Here is a 26,089-nt window from a genome sequence, read left to right as displayed (position 1 = left end):
GAACTTTGAGTCGGTTGATCATCCTCAGTGTCTCTCTCAGTGTGTACGAGAAAGGTTCTATCTGGGTGTCCCAACCTTGTGGATTTGTATGCTAGAGTTAGAATTTTAGAGGAGATTACACTTATGCTACACCATATAAAACAAAGAAAGCATGTATCAAGCATGTATCAATGCATTGATGTTCCTGCCGTCTATAATGTCAAGTTTCTATAGAGCGGGTGGATACATCAACCCCTACTACACAAGAATGCCCGTGTTTCGAAACTTAATCAGCATTGAGCTATGTTTTTATATCTTCCATGGCTGGGATAGGGTAGTGGAAGTGCTCTCTCATTGTCCCAAGCTTCAAGCTCTTGTCATTGAATTTGAAAAGCGTGCTAAATTTGGCAAAGAAAAATGGGCATATACAGAACCTGTTCCAGAATGTGTTTCGTTACATCTCAGAACATGCTCTATTCGAAACTACATGTATCATGATTTTGAATTTGCAGCATATATAATGCAGAATGCGAGGCATTTGCAAGTGATGAGCCTCCACAGGGGCCCCATCATGAAGGAATCTATGAAGGACCAATATTTCAAACAGTTATCCAGGTGTCCGAGGATCTCTCCAACATGTAAATTGTTTTGGATTCAGAGGAAATAAGCCAAGAAGAACATGAAAGGCTAAGTACCACTCAAGGTATATTCTGAGCAGAACAGTGTGCTGTTCTAATAGAGGTCAGTCATAGTGAAGGGAGTTAGAAGGCTTGACCGCATTCTTAGGTATTTAAGTTTTATTTATAATGGTAAAAATAGTCATTTGGATGGTTTAACTATTTAAGTATTGTGCCATATCGCCGTAGGTTTTTGTTTTAGATTCCTTTAGTTGATGACATTTTTGTAGCACTACCTAAGTACTAATTTCAACTTGGTATTAATTTTAACAGTAAAAGTAACAAAAAAAAATCAGTTCATTAATTCCATGACAAAATTGTACTATAAACTAACACCAAGCAATGCTGCCTGGGTTAAATTGAAACTAGGAAATCAACAAAAGTTCTGTTCATCAACTTGGTGCCCTGAAGATTTTATGGTGGAACTTTTCTGAAACTTTGCTTCATCAAAAACCATGTCTCTACACAACCAACCAACCAGATATAACATGATCATACCCAGTTAGCTACATAGCATTAACACTTCTGAAAGATACAAACTTGGAGATGTTACTCAGGCAAGTCTCAGCACCGCCACCGCTAGCAACGCTGCAGCGCTGAAGTAAATATCTCTGATGCTCCTATCCAGTTTCTGAATCATGTCCTCATCTTTAAAACTCAACTTACCTGCATTTTTGCTGATGCTGGTAATTGTGGCCCTGAGCTTAACTACAGCCCAAGAAAGCCAAACCAACCCAAATCCTAACCCAGTGCTGAACACGTTAGATGCACAGAGATGAACCCTTCCACAAGCTAGCTCACAGAATACAGATAGGAGGACAGCGAGGCCAGTCCCGGCGATGGCAGCGGAAAACTGTGTCAGGAGCTCAGAAAGCTCAGGGCCACATTTCTTCAGCAAAGGGATTGCTGTTTTCCGGCGTTGTTTCTTGTCAAACATCATGGACAGAAGAATCTCACATGCTTGTGAATAGTTCTTCTTGTAGAGATCCCTCCCTCTGCTGATTTTCTTGTTCTTTTTTTGTGATGGTTTGAGTTTGACTTTATCAGGACTGCTAAACAAAAGAAAAAGGTTAATTTTATGCATATCTTGAGCAAGATATTACTATAGACATTGCATATTCAGTAGGCTAGACTATCCAGTATCCACAACAACAGGGCAGATAGATATATTCAGCCTAAATGAAGTCAATAAATGCAGCCGAACAGTTGAACATGATATCTCCATTACTCCATATGATTCATCATATCGAAAGTCTTTCTTTTTTTTGAAAGAAATCATCATATCAAATGTTTATCCATAGCTACCATTTCGCATTGGCCTGAGTATGCCAAAAATTAGTTCAGATGGACTCTTCTCATAGGTCATGAGCTCAAGTGTAGACGAAATAAATTGCAAGAGAAAAATGGTGTTGACGTTTGCAAATATTAACCAACCACATGAAGTGTGTGTTCAGAGTGTGTTGCTAGAATTTCTCAACTTTGCAGTTTGCAATATGGTGATGGTTATGTTTGATCTCTCATCAAATGAAAAGATCCGTACAAAAAGACTCCCTTTCAAAAAAACTTTGAACTACAGAAACAGGCTAAAGCTTAACGATTTAGATGCTAAACGTAGGAGAAGTTGAAGATGAACATCTTTTTTTTCATTTTCAAACATCAGAGCAAAACTGAGCCAGAAAACAGGGCAACAATCAAGGAAAGTATTCTTGCGCTCCTTCTTGAAGGAGCAGTTAAGGTAGATTGGAAATTTGAGGTGGAGGAATGACTTTTGCTCCCTGCTTCATTGATATTCACCCTGTCCATAAAAAATCTCATCAAATGTCAGTTTCTTGATACAGAACAAACAATAGACTGTTAAATCTGGAGACTAAAACGTGATGGTGATATCTATTTACTGAAGAACATGATGGTAATATCACAAATTTAGTGAAAAATCAATTGAAGCAAGAAATCACCATGTGAACATCCACAAGTTACAACCACCATGCATAATGACACAATTTAATAAATTTCATTGCACCAAAAATCTTAAAATGAAAACATATACATAAACTCCACAAACAGGAAGAAAATGATAATGGAGGTTTATTGTCCTGTAATCAAGGTTAAAATATTAGAAGGTCCTTATACATTACACTCATCTGTTCTAGGATTTGATTTATTTAGTGTTTCTAAGCTATATAAAGGAGCTTAATGGATGTAATAGGCGATAAATTCAAATGAGTTTTCTATTTTCTCTAGTATTTACTCTAGGATTCTTTACCCTATCTATATGATCCACAATGTTCATGCTTAACCATGCAAAGACTCTGTTATCTAGACACCATGTAAAAGGATAATTCTTTGACATTATAGTAGAGAAGAGACATGATTCACAAACATATTCTGACAAATCTCTTCATTAGATTTTGAAAGTTAATAAATACACAGTGGTTAATGTTAACCAAGGATCAACAGAGTTTACGAAGAAAATTAGATGATCATTTTGTTCTAATTTGAAAAGGTGAATTTTAGTAATCAAAAAGTCTTTTAGATGTCTGGAGTCTGGACAGTAAAAATTTCATTCAACTGGTTGGAGTTTAAGCAGGTAAACATATTTACCTAATGAAGTGAGGGACAAGCACCGAGTGTTTTTCGCCCTTATGTAAGGTTTTTGTCAAGTATGACTCAGCAACTACAGAAAGAAGATCTTTCATCTCAATCCCAGTACCCATAAACGTGATTTGACCATCTGGAAGAACTGTAATCTTTGAACTAAGGGCTGGATCCTGAGCAAAATACAGCAAAGACTTCTGGATGTCGAATTTGCTATATGGGTAGATAAAAGATGCCAATGGTTGCTGAGGATCATCCATGCCTGACAACTGTAATCTCATCAAGTCCGATAATAATGATAAATTTGCTCCACCAATCCCAGTTTCAGCAGTCCCAGACATTAGGAAGTTTAAAACTTGATCATGCTTAGTGCATTTTTCAACAATACCAAAGCCAAAAAGTAATGCTTCAGAGCAAGGGGCTGCATCAAAAGATAGATAATGTTACTCAGAAGTCAGGATAAGAAAATAACATAAGAACAGGATTTAGCAAATACAAATCCTTTTAGGCATTCATCTTCAAAGTAAATGCGTGAGCAAGAGAGAAATTTTTGTCTGTGTGTCATTATTTGTGATTAATTTCCATTCCCTATTTCTGCTAGCTGAATGTGCTAAATTACCACATGACTATTCAATGAGAAAATAAGATTAAATTAAAAAATCCATCAAATAAATTTCAGTCTTCGGCTCTCTGGTTTAATCCATCAATGGAGCAGATTAGTACTAATAAATACATAACATCCCTTTACTGATTACAAGAAATGTTCTACATTCTACTAAAACATTAAACATGGGAATGGCCAAACAACTGTCTAGCCGTATCGAAAAATTCAACCACAAAATGATTAATGGATCAAACATACCTTGGACATCAAGAAGCACAGGCCTTTGAGTTGAGAAGTCAGCATTGACAAACTGATTGCAATCAAAGCAATCACTTCGGATTTTCGTTAACTCCTCACATAGATTTGGCTTAAGACAAGGAGATTGATATCTGATCATGTCTGGTTTAGCTACTGGAGAAGGCAATAATGTTTGACAACCCTGTCTTGAAAAAAAAATATGAAAATAAAAATTTATGCATACAAATTTGTCCACAATAAGACTGTCATAGTAACTACCTAGACAATAAGTAAGTAGCAGAACCAGCTAAACTAATGTTAAGAATGTTAATAAAAACAGTAACGCCATGACTTCATGATGAGTGTTACTATGCCTAATAATCATTTATTTAGACATTTTATAATTGTGTAAATTTAGCAATGAAAAATTAAATCATCCCCTGCTTACCCATTTCCAAAGATGGAGGAATTTGGAAGAGAGAGTTGTTGTTACCTTCATATAGCTGCCAGGCAAGCCCAGTTCTTGATGTAAGAGAAGACCTGAAGGGTAACCATGAGAAGCCATCAAAGACAGTTTCTGCAGCATTTTTGGACAGAAAAACTGGCTGAAGAAACCAGTTTTCACCACCCCATCCAGTTATCGCTCATGGGGACCAAGGATTTTGCATAATTGAGATTTGGGACAAATGAAAAGATTTTTGTGATCCGTTTGTTATGTTAACCAGGAAACAAAACATAGAGATCGATCACATGTTTAATCTAGAATCTTCCGAAATGCTAGAATCAATGGCAGGCGCGAGCGTGAAAGTCCACGTTGGAGTCCCATAAAATACAAATGGAGTTTGTCTGATGTTTCACGTTCTAGCTTTTCCGTTTTCACCTTCATTATTACTCTATCTTTTTTTTTTACGGAAAATGCATTATTACTCATCTTAATTATAAGTTCATCTACATATCTACATGTAATGATATTAACTTTATACAAATTTTTTCGTTCAAAAAAAAACTTTATGCAAATTTTACACATTTACCTTTTTAAACTAATATATTAAGTTTTGGAAAAAAATAATTATTAATAGTAATTATAATTATAGAATTTCAATAAATATAAATATAAGGGGTATACTCGGAAAATGATAAGAAATCTTTTTAAATTATTTTTTTACATGTGAAAATAAAAATATTTCTAGGGTCTAGTATTTAGTCTTATATAAAAAGACATTAAGATACACTTTTTTACTCTATAAAGGTGTATTTTAATGTTTTTTTAATTCAATAAATCCAAGTAAGTTCCACCGAATTGAAAGAGTATTTCAAAAAAGAATTAAAAGAAATTCATATAATATATGATCCCCACGTGAAGAGAATGTTATAAAAAAAAAGTTGCTAGCTTTCTCATGTCAAATTTCTTATTTATAGTGCAACTCCTCCTATTGGTGGGTGTTTCAACTAGAGTTCAAATGACACTTTTAATGACTGACACCAATAGTTACCTGTATTATATACTTTTTGTTATTATTGACTTAATCACAGTTTTAATCCCCTAATATAGTGATTGCTTGGTTTTAGTCCCTTACTCTTTTAGCAATTTTAGTCCTCCTTTAAAATTAAGCATATGACTTCTCATCCAAAACTTAACGTTTCAACTGAGGTGGTGGCGCTCATTTACTTTTTTTTTTTTCAACCGCACCAAAGCATTATAGGTAATTTTTTCCCGGATGTTAATTGATAATTCTTATTCTCAAATGCGTAAAACCTCCTCAACATTGAACTAATACCTTTTTGGATAAAATTAAAAATTAAAAATATATACTCAAATTTAATTTTTACAATATCTAAGAAAGTGAGCCTTGATCGTGTGGATTTTTATACATTACTCAGGAGATTGTATATCTTGTCATTTTCTTCATTATTATATAGTACTAGTACTTTTTACCCGTGCGATGCACAGGGATATTTACTTTTGTTTTTTTATGCGAATTTTTTACATTTTGTGATTTTTTTTAAGGATATTTTATAGATTAAAAGGAACAATATTTAATTTATATATAAGAAATCTTAAATTTGTAAGTTTAATTTTGTAATGAATGTTTGTTTTTATTTTTTTGAGTTGTCATATTGTTATCTTTGTTGTTGTTTTCCTAAATGCTCGATTGATGGTTTTTTTATATCTATTGAATAGTTTATTACAGTGAGTTGAAATAACTTGTATGTGCCAAAAATAAACGCTGAATTATTTTATTTATTTTTTTACAATTGAAATAATTACATTGAGAATAAAACTGAGAATGTATCGTTCCACATTTCCTGTAAAAAAATTTCATCATATGGCATTGCGAAAGACTTCTTTATAAACTACATTTAAAGTACTATGAAAATTGTTACAATCACTATCGGAAATGAAATTTTTTAATAAAGTAACCAACCACATTATTTATACTTTTTTATTTTTATAAAGTAAAAAACAAAACTCATAAAGTAATTTGGATGAGAGAGAAATAATTAATATTTTAAGCTAAGAACTTAAAAAGTAAAACTCTTTATATAAGATCTGAGTTCTTATTTTTAAGAACTAAGAGCTTCATGTCAGCACCTCCAATAATAAAGTTATTAGTTCTTAACTCAAAAATAAGAACTAATAACCTTGCATTGGAGAGGCTCTAATAATAACCTCCTCTCAAAAAAAAATAACCTCCTCTGTTATAAGGTGTCATAATAATAGTTGTAACCGTCATGACAGATTTTAATATGGTAATCAAAGTCATAATTCCATTATTTCACATTCGGACATAAATTGGGGTAAAGTTAATTTAATTTCTCTTTTTAATTAAAATTCTATAACTGCTAAATTACTAATAAAAACTTTTAAAATTTGGTCAAATTTAACTGAAATGAATGGATAATATAATCACTAAATTGCACTATTTTAATTTCTATGCAAACTATTGAAATTCATAATTTTCTTTTGAAACCGTAAATTATTGAAATTCTAAAAACCAACAGTATATCATTAAAGACAATTTTAATAGTTAAACTCTTTTTTTATAGACCTCTGTTAGTTCTTAGAAATGTTAATAAATTAGTCCTCTTTCGATCCCTAGACCCTTCACCCATTTCACCCAAACCCGTATGTCACATAGCTCTTACCACTTGAGCTAACTTCGAGAATCAATAATCAATTTTAATTCAGTCCTTCTCTATATTCTCTTTTAAACTACTGCATTCCAATTATTCTCTAGCTTGGATCAGTTGGATGCTTTAGATTTGTCTATGTTATAGTATAGATGATATCTACTCTTTTAAACTACTACATTCCAGTCATTCTCTAGCTTTGATGCTTTAGATTTGTCTATGCTATAGACGATATCTACTTGCCAGTCTTGTGCAGTGTCTACTTAGATATGTTCCAAGCTTAGTATCTCACTTTGATTCCAAAAAAAGAAACGTTTCAAGCTTTTTTGCAAGAGTAATAACTAATAACTGAACTTCAATTTCAAAAATATAAATGAAATTCGATATGATGATTATCCAATAAGTTTTATACTTCGGATGCTAAAATGTATTTTTTTTTCCCGTGTTATATCTTCATATCTTTGCAATAAACCACTCAACTTGTCATAGACTGATTTTATTTCATCGCTCTACACCATTTCAAAATTACACCAAGTTTCAATTTCAATACACCATTTCAAAATTCCACTCAACTTGTCATAATGCCCTTAAAAATCGAAGATATATATCATCCCTTATTAGTACAAATGGGAACTCAGAATCCTAAGCCCACAAAAGAAAGAAACTTAGAAAGAAAGAAAGTTGAAAAAACATGAAAACTTGATACACTTTATATATTCTTTCTATATCTAGATACACTTACCAACTTTGTGAAGTTTGTTGCACTTGCAATCCATGCAAGATTTCCAGCATTGGAAGCTCAGGAACATGGGCAACATCAACAAACCCAGCCTCCTCAGACCTTTTAGCAGCACCCTCAGCTTGTAAACACAGGAATTTTAAAAGAAGAGATGTAATTATATATACCTGCATAACAACAGTGTCAAAGAAGCATGTTTTTGGAACATAATCAGTAGACCCAACTGCTTGACCATTAGAGATAGATAAAGCAGTTAAGAAGCTAACCTTTCCAAATCAGTAACCTATTAATCAGAGAAGCTATGAGATAACAATTATTGATTACCTTCATAGAAGCCATCATCTTGCAAGGGGGTCACATACAAATGAGAAAAATGACACAGATATTCACATGGGGAGAAATACAATTAGAGAGTTAGAGCTCTTAAAAAAAGAAGGCAATATGAATGATAAAAAAGCAGCATACACTGAATATATAATGAAAACAAAAGTTAACCACATGTATGCAAGTAAGAATTTCAGAAAATAACAATTCACCTCTCCAAATTAGTAACCTATTCAAAAACTATGGTCTTTCCATTTCTCTAGGTACCCTATACAAATAAGTATACCACTGTTTACAAAATAAATCACAAACCATGACAGCTTTCTAAAGTCCTTACCTTCAAGGGACTCAATTTATGTTTCAAGATTTGGATTAGATTGGCTTAATAGAGCAAAAAGAAACAAACATGTTTCCATTCAAACTTCACCTGAAAAGCCCCAAGGTGGTCAGTTACACGAAATACAGGCATGCTCATATTGATCTGCATTATACATGATAAAGATAAAGACATAATAAGAATAACCATTATAACCCAAACCCCAAAACATTACAAATAAGAGGAAATAATGAAACAGAACAACCATCATAAGAAGAAATGAAGTAAACAATACATGCAAAGTAGAAAACAGAACAACCATGATAATGAGAACAAAATTAGCAAACTAATAAAAGAGCTTTTCCAATATCTGGTTTTCCAACGTTGTGGTGAGTTATTAAACGGGTCAGGACTGGGGGGGTTTGTGCTAGAAAGAAGAGCTGAGAGGGAGAAGGTGGGCTATAGAAGCTTGTTTTCCCCTCAGAAGTACCTTCGGGGTTACGATAATTGCTAGGAGGAAAATTGAAATAAATCTTGCAGCTTCAATTTGATATGTGCTCCCCTTGATCGATTTGTCTTTCAGAAACACTTCAATGGAAAACATCTACCAAATCAATACAACTGGAATTTAATAGTAAAATTAATCAATTTATGTCCAAAGATACATTGAAATAGCATAAAAACAGTAAGAAATAAATACATCTTTGCTCTCCTCCTTTGTACATGAATCACCTCTGGTCGATGATGAAAAGCATGAATCTCTGGTAAACAGTTCCTACACCACAAAGCATAAATCAAAATTAGAGCCTATATCATATGGAAGTAAACAAAGAAAAGAACCAAGAGAAGAAGAAACATTAAGGCTCTCTAAATGACATATAGGTAGCATTGTCGTACTTGTTCTGAAGCCTTTGATTGTCACACTCCTTAATTGCTTTGTTAATCTCCTAGTTGACCTATGAGCACAAAATCTGAGCGAAAAAAAAAAACACAAAACAACTCAACACAGAGAAAGCATGAAATTTATTACCTTGGCCAAGAGAAAGAGAAGATGATGCCGTAAATAACATAGTAAGGAGTAAGGATGATTAAGAAGAACAAATGAAAGGTAAAAAGAAGGTTAAACTAAAAGGAAACGGGAAAAGCTTGTAATTTGTTTACATGTGCCTTCTCAATTTCAAATCAGCTTAGAAGTCCTCTATGTCCTAACGCATCCATCCTCCTGAGTAACCATCTATATATCAGTTTGTAACCATGATGAGAACCAACAACAGAAAATTAAATCAATTCTCATAAATTATCCTCCCTTTATTCCACATTCTATCTGATTCTCGTGTCACAAACTTTTCAAACCACACCAAATAGTGGATAAAGACTCCTTTCGATTTTACACCTTGATAAAAAAAAAAAATAGAGTGAAACTCTAAACTGTAAAGGAAAGCACAGGTAACGAAACTGCCTTTGTATATGCAAATCGATTTTCATTCAGAATAGAAATACTGGACAAATAGCATATCACAATAATCTAATAAAATTAAGAAAACTTGGAAAAGGGGTTTGGTATGGAGGTTTAGTTGGGTGCATGAGTTGTTGGTAACAGGACAGTTATCAGGTTTTGATGGGGGAGCTTTGTTTGCATGGGCGGTTGCTTGGGGTTTGCAATGTGATGTGGTTTTTTTTCAAGACCATTGCTTGTTTTTTTGAATTGTGTGGATATACCCAAATATAACTTGAGCACAATTATGTTTTTTTCTCTTATGTTATAAAAAGATTGATCCATGGGCGTGGAATATCTGCAAGCCTTTTCAAGGCAATTTGACCTCAGATACATGCACCCTGTCTAAAACATGTACATATGTGACTTAGGTTTAAATTGTGTATAATCAAAACAATTATTGGTGACACAAAATGCAAGATCACCATGTCAAAAGTTAACATAGAATTTAAGTTAAAAGGGGAAATCTGTGACAATTTATTACTAAGGAAAGGATTAAAGATCTTACTGATTTTTCAGGGTCAATATCTGCCATGTTGAAATCCTTTTCAAACTATTCTTGAAAGAATTTTCATATAAACGACCTTGGAAGCACAATATCAGGACCAACCCTGCAAATGTAATCTTTTATGTGAAATCATCAAAATTAGTGTTTCACATGACTGCAAAATCAGATGCAAAAATGCATTTAAAAGAGAGTTCTTACCATTAATCTAGATAATGATGAGTGGGACTTGCCTGTTGAAGAAACAGGAAGAGAAGATGTGAGATAAAACAATATGTCAAAGTCAGAACATGCAACAACGAGGAAAGATCGCATAAAACAGAAAATTACCCATATCAGACAGCCGTTTTCGAGTATGAGCACATGGGGAGCGGCTGACATCAGAGCTTGTTGTTGTGGTCGCAGAGCTTCATCAGATAAGGTCGCAGTCGCTGGTTCTACATCGTCTCGATCTTTTTGTCTCCATCTCGTACTCGCTTTTTCCATTTTTGCTGGTGTGTGTGCGGCCCCTATTTGTCTAATGAAAAACCGAGCAATTAGTGAATTACAGAGGAAGTGAAGGGAAAACAAAACGGAAGGTTGTGGGAATGGGAAAAAACCAAAACGAAACGTAAGAAAGAAAGGGGAAAGGGCTGAAGGAAAATGTGATTGAGGATGTACGGCTGTGATTGATTCTTCATGAAATAATGTATTCTATTACTAAAATATCCATACTAAAAATTAGATTATAGTGCATTGAATGATTGAATTACAAAATTGCCCTCAAGACTGCAAAAACTCTCCTTTATATAGTTTATAGATAGATAGATAGATATTCTGCTTTAAAAAAAGAAAAAAAGAAAGTGAAGACCTACTGAATGGAAACTTACTAGTAGTTTTTATTTTATTTTAAATAAAGACTTTGTACATTACATAATAATTTGACTATGTCACAAAAAAAAAAATTGACTAACATATCTTCTATCCTTTACAAGTCAAACAGGACAATGAGACAATCCAAACCCAAGTTTACTTGAAGTCTTGAACACGTGGTGGTGGTTCATGGTTGAGAGTTAATTCAATTACGCCTACGCCATGGACAAGGTGATCGGAGAATCCACACCACCACCAATCCCTGAAACCGTGAAGGTTTCTCAGGAATTCCAGATCACGAGTTACTCATCGCTGAACGGGATTGGGAGCGGAAAGTACTTGGCATCCGACCGGTTTGCGGTGGACGGGCACGATTTCGCCGTCTACTTCTACCCGGACGGCAAGAACGCCGACGACGGCGGCGCCTACGTGTCAATCTTCATCGTGCTGGTTAGCGAAGCAAGCAAGAACGTGAAGGCTCTGTTCGAGTTGGGAGTTTTGGATCAGAGTGGAAACCAGAAGCATATAGTGCATAGCCATTTTCACACCATGCCGGAATGTGGACCCTACATGTTGACGTGTAGTGGCAGCATGTGGTAAGTTTGCCTACTTTTTTTACTAAATTGCTCCCGAGTGTGGTAAAAGTTAAATATCTACTTGAAAGGCTTAGGATCAAACTTTCGATGTACTAATTTAAACAATCACTTTTTAATTCGACTCATTGTATTTAATCGTCATTGCCGATAAAATCATCTCAAGACTCGGATATCACATTCGGTAGGTAGATTTTTTTTCGGCTTAATTGCACTTTTGGTCCCCCAACTATTGCCTTCCTGCGAAAATCGTCCCCAAACTTCAAAATTAGCAAAACACGTCCTCCAACTATACACCCGGTTGCAAAATTGGTTTTCCGTTAACTTCCGTAAAAAAACTAACAGAATATTCCGTTAAAAATGAATTAAAAAATAAAAGAAAAATTCTTCTTCTTCCTGTTCCAGCATCACCTTCTTCTTTCTGTTCCAACTTCTTCAATTGGGCCATGCTCTCTTCTTCTTCGTTACACCGCCAAGCTCCTGTTATGCCGGTGATGGCGGCGTTTTCCAAGCTCCTGTTTCGCCGCCATCACTGACCGCTTTCCACCATCAACTCGCCTTCTTCCTTCGATTTCGATCTGAGCTCGCCTTCTCCTTATGGAAGTTGGGGTTTTCGTTCGGTATGGATTTGGGGTTTTTGAGATTCAAACCTCACCCTCATCACCTGCAAAATCTCATATCTGAATCGTTGGGCTGGTAGCGAGATTGGTGCCTTTGTGAGGGGTGGGTTTCAGGGGTGGGTTGCGGGTGAGGTTTCAGGGGTGGGTTGCGGGTGACAGTGGGGATGGGGTTGGGTTGCAGGTGAGGTGCGGTGGGTTGCGATGGGTTTTGGGTGGGGATGGGTTTCATGGGTAGGTTGCAGGTGAAAGAGGGGACGACAGAGACAGAGGGAGGAAAAGGGACAAGGATGGGATAGAATCGATGGTGATTTTTTATTTTATTTTCCAGCAATCTGTTAAGTTTTGGACGGAAGTTAACGGAAAACCAATTTTGCAACCGGGTGTATAGTTGGAGGACGTGTTTTGCTAATTTTGAAGTTTGGGGACGATTTTCTTAGGAAGGCAATAGTTGGGGGACCAAAAGTGCAATTAAGTCATTTTTTTTTCCAATGAATCTTTCTCAACTCAGCTACCTATGGTTGTGCTAGCCCTTCTTCAGTCATGGTGTTAATATTAAGAAGAAATATTGATTTTTGCACATATGTATAGTATTAGACATATACCAGCGGGTTGACTCATGTACATGTTTGATTGTCTTTAAGCAATGTCTCGATGTTGAGTCTTATTGATAGAAAAAATATTGTTGGGGGAGTTAGCCCACTGCGACGTGGATGTTCTTGGTTCGAATATGATTGTTTCCTTTGAAGGATACTTGTAAGCGTAAAAAAAAATATATATCATACTTATTTTGGACGGCTAGAAATGCATTTTCACTTTTTTTAAGAACTTTGCAAGTTGTGACGGTCAAAAATCGCGACATACTTGGTATGTCGATACTTGGTATGTCGATTGTATGTCTATGCATATGTACATATATCGTGATATATAATTTTGATAGTATTGTTTGTGTTATTAGCACATCAAAATTAAACACTCTGTATGTTCTTGTATGCAGGGGCGGAGGCAGGGAGTGGCCTGCCTGTGCCATGGCTACACCCAAGATTTTGTAAATCTCTTATAAAAAAATTAGCTTTTGTATTGTTGAAAACCCACAACTGTTTCTTCTTCTTTGTTGTTCTATTTTCGTTCTTGGCCCCGGTGAGATCAAATTGCTGGCTCCGCCACTGCTGTTAGTTGCAATAAACTGGTCCTCAATGTGGACTAAAATCCACTTTTTACCCCATTTGAAACAAGTGTCTAGTCTCTTTACATTACATGACTTGTGCTGAAAGATTCTTAGTATGTAATGCTTGTCAGAATGTAATTGAATAATCAGTTTGGTGAATTCTATTGACAAATGTTTGACATTTTTCAGGGGTTACAAGCGGTTTCTTAAGAAAACAGATCTGGAGACTTTAGGATACCTCAAAGATGATTGCCTCATTGTGAATTGTAGCGTTGGTGTTGTAAGGAGTGAGGACACGCACCGAGGGACCTGAATGATTTGCAAACTCCTCAGTTGATGAATTGTATATTACCTACAGCAATTTGCATTTGAACTTAATCTTTATATCTACATAGAACTTGTAAGTTGATTTTATCTAGACACATGGAAGCATTGTGAGATATGGTCGGCTTTTCGAATTATAATGAATTTGTACTGCAGATCTTATCATATAAATTGGTATTGAATATTTGAATCTGTATCATATGTCACAAAAACAGAACAAGAGCTATAATTAAAACTTCATATAGTGGATTACCAAGCATGGCTCTTTCTTGTGCCATCATCCTTGTTGCTCTCACTGCTATACTATCTTCTTAACCTTGGCTGTGGAAGAAGATTTCATAGTTTGTGATTACAATGGATGGACAGCTTGGTTTGATTATAAAGCTTGGGCTACAAACAAGGTCTTTCGTGTAGGCGACACACTTAGTAAGCTCGTTCAGTTCAATTCGTTTTCTCCCTTGATCAACAAGTACTACTTAACCATGTTTAATTTGTCTATATATATATATATATATATTTATAATTTTATATGTATAAACTTCAACTCAATTGATTAATTTGCAGCATTCAAATACCCTGCTTGGAAGGACAACGTGATCAGAGTGAATGGAAGTGACTTCATAAACTGCTCTGCAAATCTGGCCAAAAGCTTGTCATCACTGTGCTTCCACCACAAGGAATAGGGTCATGATCTCCAACACCTTCACCCTTTGCTTCACCTTCACCTTCACCTTCACTGTCAGCAATACCCGCTGAAGTAGTACTCACACCTGCACCTGCACCTGCACCATGGTCTGCTAGTGGATGGCAGCCAAAGAAGCTGTTCAAAACATTTCACTAAAATTCAATAGCTGTCTGGGATTGGATCTTAATTAGTTGATGTGTGCTGTTTCCATCACTAAAATTCAATAATTTTCCCCTTGACTTTTGTTTGTGTTGGTGAATGTATTCTTTTTCTTTCTTCTAATGCTCCTAAGCTCCAAATTGATCCCTTTTTTCAATCCCTTCCACATAAATCATCTTGTAAAACTGTTGATATTAGTTACCGACAAACATGTGCCCATCGAAAACCTTGTTACCAACATTATAGATGGTCTTTGGCCGCTGTAATGACGAGAGAAAGATTCAATATTTCACTTGATATTATCACATGACATGATAGGATTCTAATACGTAAATAGCTTTATATGCTTGTAAAAACTCTCTTTATTTTGAAAGCCACGTGTAAAAACTCTCTTATTTAGTTGCAACACTAAAACCTAATTTTATACCATATTTTATTTTTATTCCTAAAATAAAAATAAAAATTATACTTCTTCTATATGCAATATTGAAGATATGATTTTGTGCTATTTAGCCAAATATAATTACTGATTTACTACCTTCCTAATAGAAATTTCTTATGTTTGTTTTAAATTTAGACAAAATTAAGTTTGATAAAGTTAAATTTAAAGAATGAATTTGACTCGAGATGAACAAAAAAGATTTTTTTGGTTCAGGTAAACAAGTTGAATTAGATTCCGAAGAGTGCCCAACCTTTTCAATTTGAGTATTGAGTTCATGGTTTGCAAACCACAATATACGCGAGCTGATATGCTCCAATGATCCATTACTTACTTCAAAAACTTCTTCCCCCTAGGACATTTCCCTCAATCCTTAAACCTAAGCTCCTCACACCATCACACATTCCTCCTTTTATCAACCATCTGACCACCTCTGCAAGTCGTATGTCATCCATCGCCATTCAACCCTCTGACTTTGCCTTTTGTAGTTTCATTGACCCATTTGGGAACACTACTTGCCCTTGTTCCGCGAGATTTCAGTAGCCCATTGCTCTAGTTTTGGAACGACATTCTATCATGGAGACACACATAAGTACATAGACGAGATCTATGAACGACACAAGATCCATCAAACTCTTTCTATCCGGAATGACCACACTAAATCTAGCGACAACATGATGTATGAACTATGCTTCTTTAATTACGAAATGCAACAATCATGGCCAACTAGTTAGCAATTGTCTGGAGCATTGGATGAACATCCAATTTTGAGGCGACACTCGATAGACATAAGTATTAGTGACAATTTTTAAGCCCCAATAATATTTACAGTAGTTAAGAACCGTCACTAATATGTATGTCGTTGAATGTCGGTTAACACCGTATGTCTATCTATCATTTTTCATTTCTATATTACATATTTTTTTCAAATGTCTTTTGAAGTAGATTTAATGGTTCTAATTTTTCTACTGTCTACTAATACAAACATCATTTTCTTTATTGAACAAGGTTAGTCTTGTATTTGGTTTATATAACCTTTATACCCTCAGTAATTAATTTTGGCTTAATAATTAAAAAGTACATCATTTATCTAAACATGACAAACATCATTTTCTTTATTGAACAAGGTTAGTCTTGTTACGTTCAAAAAAAAAAGGTTAGTCTTGTTTTTGAATTATGATACCCTTTATACCCTCTGTAATTATTTTTGGCTTATAAATAGTACTACTATCATTTATCTAAATATACTTTTTAAAATTTACAAACACACTTTTACTTGAAATAAAACAAACAGCCCTTATTTGACTATTTATTTATACACGTCTTTCTAAACGTAAATGAAAGCGAGAAGATCGAGATAGGTAGGTGCCCCTCTCAACAATAATTCCATTTTCTTATTTCTCCGAAAATCATAAATAAACTCTTATTTAAACCCTCTCCTTCTCCATCATCTCATTCATCCCAAGCCTTTATCCGTCATTTCATTCATTCTCTCTCTCTCTCTCTCTCTGAGAAATCGAAATTCGAAACCCTAGAAATTCATCATCCAGAATCTGAACAATTCCCAAATCGAACCTCTAGATTCTCTCATCAAACCCCACTTCGCTCACCTCAATTTCACCCATCGATCCCGATCCTGATACGGTGGCTCGCGCATGGGTAAGATTCTCCGAGAAACCGCGAGGCCATCTTCCTCCAGTTCCGCCCACCCATCATCCTCTTCCGATCCGGCGACGACCTCGTCGACGTCGATAACCGAGACGGTGAGAGGCTCCCACCAGTTCAAGATCACCGGGTACTCGCTCTCCAAGGGAATCGGGATCGGGAAGTACATAGCTTCCGATATTTTCACGGTGGGTGGGTACGATTGGGCGATTTATTTCTACCCTGATGGGAAGAGCCCTGAGGACAATGCCTCCTATGTTTCCCTCTTCATCGCGCTTGCCAGCGACGGCACCGACGTTAGGGCGCTTTTCGAGTTGACCCTTTTGGATCAGAGTGGCAACGAGAGGCATAAGGTGCATAGCCATTTCGAGAGGACTCTTGAAAGCGGGCCTTACACCTTGAAATACCGCGGTAGTATGTGGTAGGTTCTGTTCAGAATTTTTATTTTTATTTTCTTTTCGTCATGCCCTTGTTTTGTTTTTCAGTTTTTCAGCTTGCTTGTTCTTGATTTCGTTGAATTTGGTCTAAAAAAATTAATTTTTAGCTTGGGTGTATTTTGTTAAGTTTAGAATTCGAAATGTTAGCTTGTGGGTAATACTTGTGTCTTGAAGCAGCTATCATGGTTCACCCTTGTAGTTTGCATGTAGAATTTAAGTATTTAGAGTTTAAAATGTGTGTTGGATATGGCTGTTGTATGCCAAGTTGTGGGATAATTTCCTTGTGCAGTGAAATGGTAGGTTTGATGAGGTGCCCTGTTATTTTACTATTTGTCTGATTGAGTAGGAATGATTCAAGGGTGAAATCTTTCGTCTTTTGATCCATCGAATTTGGTTATGGTTGGGGATGTTGTGGTTAAGGGATGATGGGAATGATAATTTGAGAGAGGGGTGGTGGATGGGGAAGGGTTAATGATATTTGATTAGTATCTTTTGAGAGAATTGTTTCTTGAGATATGTGTGAGCGGTCTTGCTTGTACAATTTGTGCACACACTCACAACTGCTTGTCAGAAATGAATCCTTACAGTTTGGTAAATGCTTGATTGTTTGACACTGGGTTTTGCAGGGGTTACAAGCGGTTTTTTAAGAGAACAGCTCTAGAGACATCGGACTACCTTAAAGATGATTGCCTTAATGTGAATTGTAGTGTTGGTGTTGTGAGGTCTTTTACGGAAGGCCCTAAAATCTATTCCATAGCAATACCGCCTTCTAACTTTGGTCAGCAATTTGGGCAATTGCTGGAAAGTAGTAAAGGAAGTGATGTTAGTTTTGAAGTGAATGAGGAAATGTTTGATGCTCATAAATTGGTGCTAGCAGCTCGATCACCTGTTTTCAGAGCCCAGCTTTTTGGTCCTATGAAAGATCACAATACCCACTGTATTAAAGTTGAAGACATGGAGGCTCCAGTTTTTAAGGTTTGATTTAATGTTCTTTGTACTTCGTATTATTCATGTGATATTTGTTTGTAATGTGGTCTCTGAATATATGGTTTTGGTTTTTATTTTAGTCCATATACTAACCAGACACACTGTGCTTCATGATTTTTATTTTTATTTGCATTCCCCCCCCCCCCCCTTGGCTTTTCCTTATAAATCCATCGTTAAGCCTATGTCTTACTTAATACATACCCACTCCTACAATCTGGTTCATAAATTAGTCTGGTGTGTTGTTCTGAAATGGGTATGCAAAAAAAAATTGCATGATGGTCTCGTCTCAATCTCTGACTCTTTTGTGGCTTCTCCCTTTGTGAGTAGAACACACATTTCATTCTAATGCACCGTTTTTCTTATGAAAGGTCATAGTTCATTTGTAAATTAAAAAATTCTATGGTATACACCTCCCCAGATGATGTATTAGGAACCCATGAGTCAGAATTGGCCGAATCTATTGTTATTGAATGTGAGGTGTGATCAGAATAGGAGACAATCTCCTCCAAGAGTTTCCCCTTTACAATTGACACTTCACTGAGATGACATGTATCTTTCAAAAATACCCAGGGTAAAAAAGAAGCAAGGGAGACTGAGGTTCTCATATTTTTTTATGGGCTTGATTTCGTTCTTATTTTGTAGGTTCTCCTTCCATAAGTTTCACCAGCTGGTTCTGATTATTTAATTGATAAAGCTGTAAATATAATATCATCTTGTTGAGTTTGAAACACGAATTCAGGCATTAAAGTAAATTTTGTATTTATCATATTAATGTATGAGCTTGCATCTATATTTGGCTGATCAACATGGCCTTTTTGTCACGGGAAGAAGTTATTTGGCTGATCTTCGTCTTTGAGGTTATAAACATCATCTGATGTATCATGTAACATAATATCCTAATTAATCTTAAATATGTGGATAAAATTGTTTGGTAATGACAATAGAATTGGAAAATTTCCTTCATTGATTTCTTGTGGAGGAAATTTCATTGTTTTTCTTTTTTGTGAATACATTGTTTGAATTACTCCATTTGGTTTCTATTTAGTTGCTACACGCAGGACTTCTGTTTTGTCTAACATGAGACAAATTAGATAGAGCAATGTGCTTATGACTAACAGCTGTGCCTTTCTGTTTTTTCTATATTTTGCAGGCATTGCTTCATTTTATATACTGGGACTCCCTACCTGACATGCAGGAGCTTACTGGGTTGAATACCAAATGGGCAACGACCTTGATGGCTCAGCATCTTCTAGCAGCAGCTGATCGCTATGGCTTAGAGAGACTTAGACTGATGTGTGAAGCAAGTCTCTGTGAAGATGTTGCAATAAATACTGTGGCTACAACTTTAGCCTTGGCAGAGCAGCACCATTGTTTCAAGCTTAAAGCAGTCTGTCTCAAGTTCATTGCTAGCTCCGAAAATCTCAGAGGTTTGTTTTTTTCCCTGAACTTCTACTCCCTACAAGTTAGTGCTATATTTGGAGTAATTGTGACACTAGAATGTCTGAAAACCTGTAGTTAACTATAATTCAAGTTAAATTTGTTACTGAGTGTTGACAATGAAGCTTGTCTGTCAGCCTGTCCCTGTTACATCATCCAGTCTGAACTTAAAAAAATGCTATGCTGTGAAGTGGTTTTGCTTTAATGCCACCATCTTTTCCTTACTCTTCTATATACCACTAATCTCATGCAATTATCCCAAGTTGACCTTGAACCAGTATCCCCTTATTAATACTTTTATTGTACCTCTTAGGGAGGGGTTTCTGCCTCTCTACTTCCTTATGCCTCTTCTAAAACAGTATTGTTATCAGAAATGAAAACAAATATGAGTGCTTAGATTATGGAACAATTAGTGTATAGTGTATACATTCGAGGATATCAGTCTAACTTCCGGGTGAAATATTTGATATTCACATGGCATAGGATAGTTACTGATGGCTATTACCAAAACTCTGTTGTAAATTTATCTGGACTAATTTGGCTTATTGATATTGGTGCCATTTTTCATTTTCATAGAGAAATATAATTATCAACTGAACTATTTCTATCCTTTGATTCTTCAGCTGTGATGCAAACTGATGGATTTGAGTACTTGAAGGAAAGCTGTCCCTCTGTGCTGACTGAGCTGTTGGAGTACGTGGCTAGATTTACTGAGCATTCGGACTTTATGTGCAAACATAGGAATGAAGCAAATCTTGATGGCAGCGACATTAATGGGAGGCGGGTGAAGCAAAGACTTTAGTGTGAACAGCTTTCTGTTTAACCCTCTTCCCCGAGAGCAGCCATAGTTAGCGGGAGATGATAGTCTTTTATAGGATTAGGGGCAATTGTTAATCTTCTTGGCTTATTCATGTGTAACTGTGTAAGAGGTGTAAATGTAATTTGTGCTGGTGCTGTTATGTTTGATTGACGTAGGTTTCTGTAATATCTGAAGTATTTCGTGGAATAACATTTGTCTGAAAATCACTGCTCCTTTGTTTCTGGATTCTTTTACTTTAATATTCTATTCTGTATGGTTCTTCAATCTAGTTCTCATTGCTGTTCTTCTTTTTCATTTTACTGTAAGAGGGGTGAGAAGGTGATGGAGGAAGATACTCAATATAGTGATTCTAAGAACAATGAACGAGCAGTTGGGAAGATAACCTTGTTGGTGAGAAGAATAAGGATACACTTCTTAATTTTCATTTTTCAATTCAATGAATTTAAAAATCAATTTATGATGTAAGATTATAGGGGAGGTTTGTGTAAAAAGTAAAAACCCTCAGTTGAGGGGGGATTTGTTTGCAGTTGTACAGTTTTAACCGGTCTAATGACTTATAATAGCCAATGACTTTTTGTGACTCTTGATTTCCTATCAAATCCTAGAATTCACCTTGTTCTCTTTCCTTGTTTTTATGTATGTTTAGGGGAAATTTGCAATCGCCTCCCCTGAAGTTTTACATTATTGCATTGATCTTTCTTCTAGTTTGCAGAGTGCACTGACCTTCGCTTCTTCATATCTCATTTTGAATAATAGAGGGAGGTCAGTGCAATAATAATAAACCTCGGGGGAGGTTAGAATAATGGTGGTTAGTGTTTTGTTAAATTATAGAGGGGAGGTTAGTGCAATAATGATAAACCTCAAGGGAGGTAAGTGTAATTTTTCCTTATATTCATTACTTAATTAGTCCTCATGATACATCGGGTATGTTTTGAACTTTCGGGATGAGGTTGATTTATAGAATGGACTAAGTTTATATATCAATGTTCAGAAGATTAATTTTTTTTGAATAAAGTGGTATCTATTTCATTCTATTCTGCCCTTATTTTCCTTACCCTAAGATATGAGGAAATGGGATGAAATCATTTACAATTATAAAAATACGGTTTCATCTTTATTATTTTTTATCTTCTCCAACAGTTAGTCACTGACCTGAGCTTTTCTTCACATTGCTCATACTGCCCCAAGTGCCCCAACCCTTTTGTAACATTTTGAATGTTCAATGCAATCACCAAGACTTCACATTTTCTGTTGCGTTCCTACATTTGCAACCAATAAATCGTCATACACTTTTCAGTTAAATAAAATATTCTGAAATTTAATTAATTCTAGCCATTATCACAAAAATCAATGGTTTATAATTGTGCAAGAGCGATCGTAGAAAAACTCTGATAAGTTCAAAGCAACAATATATTTTAAAGATCCATTATATATATATATATATAGTTTTTTTTTTCTTGGAAAACAATCATGAATGGTTTAACAAAAAAAAGTTATTGGTTTTCCAAGTTTTACAAAAAAAAAATGCTACTGAGTTTGATTCAGGGGCAATTTCGGCAAAAGAATACATTTAAAAAATAAACATAATTTAAAAATATTATTTTTTGGGTGTGCAGGGTTAAATTCATTCTTGAACCCTCGTTTGTTTCCCACCACTACTCTTCTTCTCTTTCGTTTCGCTCTCACTCCCTCTTCCTTCTTCGTCTTGCAATCATGGTGAGAATTTCTTCTTCTTCTTCTTCAGTTTTCTTTGGTGTCATCGTTTCGTTGATGGTTGATTTGGTTTTTGTGTGCAGTTGTTCTTCTCGTACTTCAAGGATTTGGTGGGTAGAGAAGTCACGGTGGAGCTCAAGAACGATTTGGCCATCAGAGGAACCTTGCATTCCGTTGACCAGTACCTCAACATCAAGCTCGAAAACACTCGCGTTGTTGATCAAGACAAGTACCCTCACATGGTAAAACCCCTCTCTCGCTCTTTCTTTCTAGGGTTTACAATTTACTACTTTTTCAATTGATTTTCTGGTGTCCGATTTTGTAGGGTTCATGAGGTTTCAAATTTTAATAATTTCCTAGCACCCTTTGAAATTCTATTGTTTTTACAAGTGTAAAGCACAAATCTTGTAGTCATTGGGTATAGAATTACATAGGAGGGAAAGAGGATTGTGAATTTTGTTAGAAACCTAGAGGGATTTTTTGGTGCTGCTTCATCCGCAAGAAGCTGAGAGTAACTAAAACTATTTGGTTAGGGTATTTGTTTACAGTAGTAAGGTACCGTGCTGATTGTGATCACTATTTATGCTGGATTTTTAGCCTTGACCTGCCCATAGCTCTATTAAATTTGTATTGCCAATTTGCTACTATTTCAGTATCTTAACACTTTTAAGCAATGACTTTTTGGGAACATCGAAGATGTTATTGAAATTTTACGTATGGTCTGCATATGTTTGTGTGTAATTGAGAGAGGGAGGATGTGCAGGTTTCTCTTTAACCACATCACGGTTAGGATTATGCTTCCACTCAGCAAGAAACAGTTAAGAAAAACTAAAGAAGAGACAGAGAAATGTGGTTTATATGATTTGATTGTAGGTATGCTTGTTTTGACTTTTGTCCAACTCGATCAAATGTTTGATGGAAGGAATTTTTTTTCCTGCGTTTTAGCCAACTATTGGGATAAGTGCCCTTTTGATTTACAACCATTATATTTGCATGGGATGTTGTGCCACCATGTACGAAATATCAACTGAACAGGCACTGTGATTGTTTGATAAATTAACCCAGGTTTCTGGATTTTATTTGTTTAATCTGTATGACTGTATTTTTTATATTTATCATAGCCCAAAGGATGTTGAAAAATTGTCTTTAGCATTCTTAATAGGAAAATTATTTGATTATAGACTTCTCTGGGTCGTTTTTTGGGTCAATATCAGGTTCCTCATTTTCATGGTTCCTCACTATGCATAGGATTTTGTCTTTTTGTCACCCTTTGTCTACATGCCTGATTGTTCATGTTTCATATGGAATTAATGTACATTGAAGCTGTGTGCGGGTATGTTTGCGTCTGATAAGTTGCTTTCATTACTTAAATTCTAAGCTAAATGTTGGCTTAAAGGATAAGTTATTCTAGGAGGTGATGGTTTTTTTGTTGCTTCATCTAGATGTAAACAGAGTACGACAAACAATTAAGTTACACAATTCTAGAAATAGTAGGAAATTTTGAGGATTTGACTGAGCCTGCTGATGCTCTTCTTTCCTATTTCTATTATGCTGATTATTCATGACTATGGAGAGATTGAAGTGGTTGAATCTTGTAGACTGTTGGAAATTAGGAAGTATGTAGGGAGATGAATAGCTATATATGATTAATAGTTTTTCTTTTAAAGGGGATGCCCCATTATATTTTAACTCAGATGGCCCTAAGCCCCTAAGTTTTGGCTATTCTTGTAGCTAGTTGAAGAAGCCATGAAAATAGTGAGTTTGATGTGTTACATTCTTTACACCATAGGAGATAGTATAAATACCAAGATATGCTGCTATAATAAAATAGATAAATAAGGGATGCTAACATTAAGAATATCATTGCAAAAAGGTTGAATTAACAACTTGTACAAAGCTTTGGGAACAAGGGAACTTACTGAACAGTTGAATTAACAACTCATACAGATTTCTCTAATCCTCACATTTCCTTTTGCACGTAAAAGAATACACCTGATGTTCTTTTTTTGGGTTAATTTTGTTATATTTGGCTCCCTTAATTTGGTATATGTCTTGATTTGCTAATTGTCAGTTTTATTTTGATTCTTCATGTAGTCCTAACATGTTGCTACTTGGTTTCAGCTATCTGTAAGGAATTGCTTCATCAGAGGGTCGGTAGTGAGATACGTGCAGTTGCCTCCTGAAGGAGTGGACATTGAACTATTGCATGATGCCACTAGGAGAGAAGCTCGGGGTGGTTGATTTCATTATTGTGTAATGTATTTTTATATGGGAATTCGATAGGCTGAAATGTCATGGATGTTATCTTCCCTATCAAAGATAGAAACTTCTTACGAATTATGTAACTGCTATTGCATTTCCCTTTATTTCCTTGAGAAGCATTGGCTAGTTTTAACTGTTATTTTTTTGTGCTTTGGAAATTGAAGGGCAAAAACGAAGCAAAGTACTTAGCATGTGATAAGGTCGATAACTTCCTTTGCATCAGACTCATCACAACTCTACCTTCCCTTAAGAAGCTAGAGAATCCCATAATCCATTCATCTCCATCGTTTCTTAGCTCTCCGAATGTACACGCAGTCTTGGAGGGACACCACCACGACTTCCAGCTACATTAAGCTTAATATCATTATGGTGAGGAGTCTTCCCATCTAGCCAGACACATATATGTCAAGTTCTCAAATCCTCCTATTTCTTCAAATTCTCTACATAACCCAAACATAGTAAAAATTCAAACACTTGCATATCCTAGTTTCTTTCACTCATATCTTAAATATGGGTAATCTACTTGCAATGTCAAACCAAAGCAGAGAAAACTTTCAATCGCCAACAGGTAGTCCCACCAGGTTTGGCGGGGCTTCAACAAGAACTAGTGTTGGAGATTATAACAAACAACAACCACAGATTGAGGTCCTTATCAAAGTCTCAAGTTCTGCCATTTTACTCCTAACTCAACTTGGAAAATGTTGCAATTGATGAAGTTAGATGGTCGCACAAATCATAAAATAAGATTTACAATGAAGGATGATACACTTCTAATTCACGCATGGCGTGAAGGATCAAATTATTGGGGTTGATAAAAACATATAGTTTTCTGTCAAGGACAGAAAACTATAAAGAACGTCATTCTCATTTATGAGAGAGGGGAACCAGGCCACTAAAATCTCACAAGTAAAACTGAATTCAAAAGCTTATCAATTGCTACAAACAAGCCTCTAGAAGGAAAAAAAGTGGGAGCTCGGAAACGATGTCATGACATGAAGTATGCACCTAAATTTTTTAATCAAGATGAACAATCATTCAAATTTGAATACGCATGACACATATTGAAAGATAAATAGAATTCGGTTAGGGTACCATTCTTAAAAAAGAACAAGGTTTTTGCTTCAAGAGCGTACACATCATTATCTGGGATGAACACATGAACGAATTGTCAATTCAAGCCGATATCATCTCATTTACTCTATCTAATGGGGAGAAAAATACCAATAAGGATGGCCAAAACTAAATATCTTAAAACATCTTTCCATAAGATTATGAGAATGCAAAAGTTGCAGAAATATAAAATGACTGAGGTAAGGCAGTTGAGACAT

General features: G+C 35.5%; 4 protein-coding genes across 5 annotated transcripts; 3 read left to right on the top strand and 1 right to left on the bottom strand.

The window, feature by feature from the left end:
* Positions 1–937: 937 nt before the first annotated feature.
* On the bottom strand, positions 938–4,900 carry LOC130730746 (uncharacterized). Its single transcript, XM_057582839.1, has 5 exons — positions 4,586–4,900; positions 4,114–4,294; positions 3,258–3,672; positions 2,380–2,451; positions 938–1,714 (listed from the first exon to the last, which is right to left on the bottom strand). The coding sequence occupies exons 1-5, from the start codon at positions 4,676–4,678 to the stop codon at positions 1,210–1,212; spliced, it is 1,266 nt and encodes a 421-aa protein (XP_057438822.1). The 5' UTR covers positions 4,679–4,900; the 3' UTR covers positions 938–1,209.
* Positions 4,901–11,503: 6,603 nt separating this feature from the next.
* LOC130730745 (BTB/POZ and MATH domain-containing protein 5-like) lies at positions 11,504–14,349 on the top strand. Of its 2 annotated transcripts, XM_057582837.1 has the most exons (3): positions 11,504–12,051; positions 13,663–13,713; positions 14,023–14,349. In XM_057582837.1, the coding sequence occupies exons 1-3, from the start codon at positions 11,678–11,680 to the stop codon at positions 14,144–14,146; spliced, it is 549 nt and encodes a 182-aa protein (XP_057438820.1). In that variant the 5' UTR covers positions 11,504–11,677; the 3' UTR covers positions 14,147–14,349. The 2 variants fall into 2 exon arrangements, with proteins under 2 accessions (XP_057438820.1, XP_057438821.1); XM_057582838.1 differs by lacking the exon at positions 13,663–13,713 and having other exon boundaries at positions 11,539–12,051.
* Positions 14,350–16,890: 2,541 nt separating this feature from the next.
* Positions 16,891–21,050, top strand: LOC130730743 (BTB/POZ and MATH domain-containing protein 2-like). Its single transcript, XM_057582835.1, has 4 exons — positions 16,891–17,526; positions 18,169–18,517; positions 19,680–19,956; positions 20,590–21,050. Exons 1-4 carry the CDS (start codon positions 17,096–17,098, stop codon positions 20,766–20,768), a joined length of 1,236 nt encoding a protein of 411 aa, XP_057438818.1. The 5' UTR covers positions 16,891–17,095; the 3' UTR covers positions 20,769–21,050.
* Positions 21,051–22,354: 1,304 nt separating this feature from the next.
* Positions 22,355–24,900, top strand: LOC130730744 (sm-like protein LSM2). The gene is made up of 3 exons (XM_057582836.1): positions 22,355–22,502; positions 22,583–22,741; positions 24,621–24,900. The coding sequence occupies exons 1-3, from the start codon at positions 22,500–22,502 to the stop codon at positions 24,738–24,740; spliced, it is 282 nt and encodes a 93-aa protein (XP_057438819.1). The 5' UTR covers positions 22,355–22,499; the 3' UTR covers positions 24,741–24,900.
* The last annotated feature ends 1,189 nt before the right edge of the window (positions 24,901–26,089 follow it).

The sequence above is a fragment of the Lotus japonicus genome, chromosome 1, assembly GCF_012489685.1.
Source record: "Lotus japonicus ecotype B-129 chromosome 1, LjGifu_v1.2".
In the NCBI taxonomy this organism is placed as follows: Eukaryota; Viridiplantae; Streptophyta; class Magnoliopsida; order Fabales; family Fabaceae; genus Lotus; species Lotus japonicus.
This window is presented reverse-complemented; position numbering and strand designations above follow the sequence as displayed.

Coding starts and splice junctions, on each gene's coding strand:
- LOC130730746 (XM_057582839.1), bottom strand. CDS start 4,678: ATGCTGCAGAAACTGTCTTTGATGGCTTCTCATGGTTACCCTTCAGGT. Junction 4,295..4,585: donor TGCCTGGCAGCTATATGAAG/GTAACAACAACT, acceptor TTTTCAAGACAG/GGTTGTCAAACATTATTGCC. Junction 1,715..2,379: donor CAATCTACCTTAACTGCTCC/TTCAAGAAGGAG, acceptor CCTTTTTCTTTT/GTTTAGCAGTCCTGATAAAG.
- LOC130730745 (XM_057582837.1), top strand. CDS start 11,678: ATGGACAAGGTGATCGGAGAATCCACACCACCACCAATCCCTGAAACC. Junction 12,052..13,662: donor ACGTGTAGTGGCAGCATGTG/GTAAGTTTGCCT, acceptor TCTTGTATGCAG/GGGCGGAGGCAGGGAGTGGC. Junction 13,714..14,022: donor ATGGCTACACCCAAGATTTT/GTAAATCTCTTA, acceptor GACATTTTTCAG/GGGTTACAAGCGGTTTCTTA.
- LOC130730743 (XM_057582835.1), top strand. CDS start 17,096: ATGGGTAAGATTCTCCGAGAAACCGCGAGGCCATCTTCCTCCAGTTCC. Junction 17,527..18,168: donor AAATACCGCGGTAGTATGTG/GTAGGTTCTGTT, acceptor TGGGTTTTGCAG/GGGTTACAAGCGGTTTTTTA. Junction 18,518..19,679: donor TGGAGGCTCCAGTTTTTAAG/GTTTGATTTAAT, acceptor TATATTTTGCAG/GCATTGCTTCATTTTATATA.
- LOC130730744 (XM_057582836.1), top strand. Junction 22,742..24,620: donor AAGACAAGTACCCTCACATG/GTAAAACCCCTC, acceptor ACTTGGTTTCAG/CTATCTGTAAGGAATTGCTT.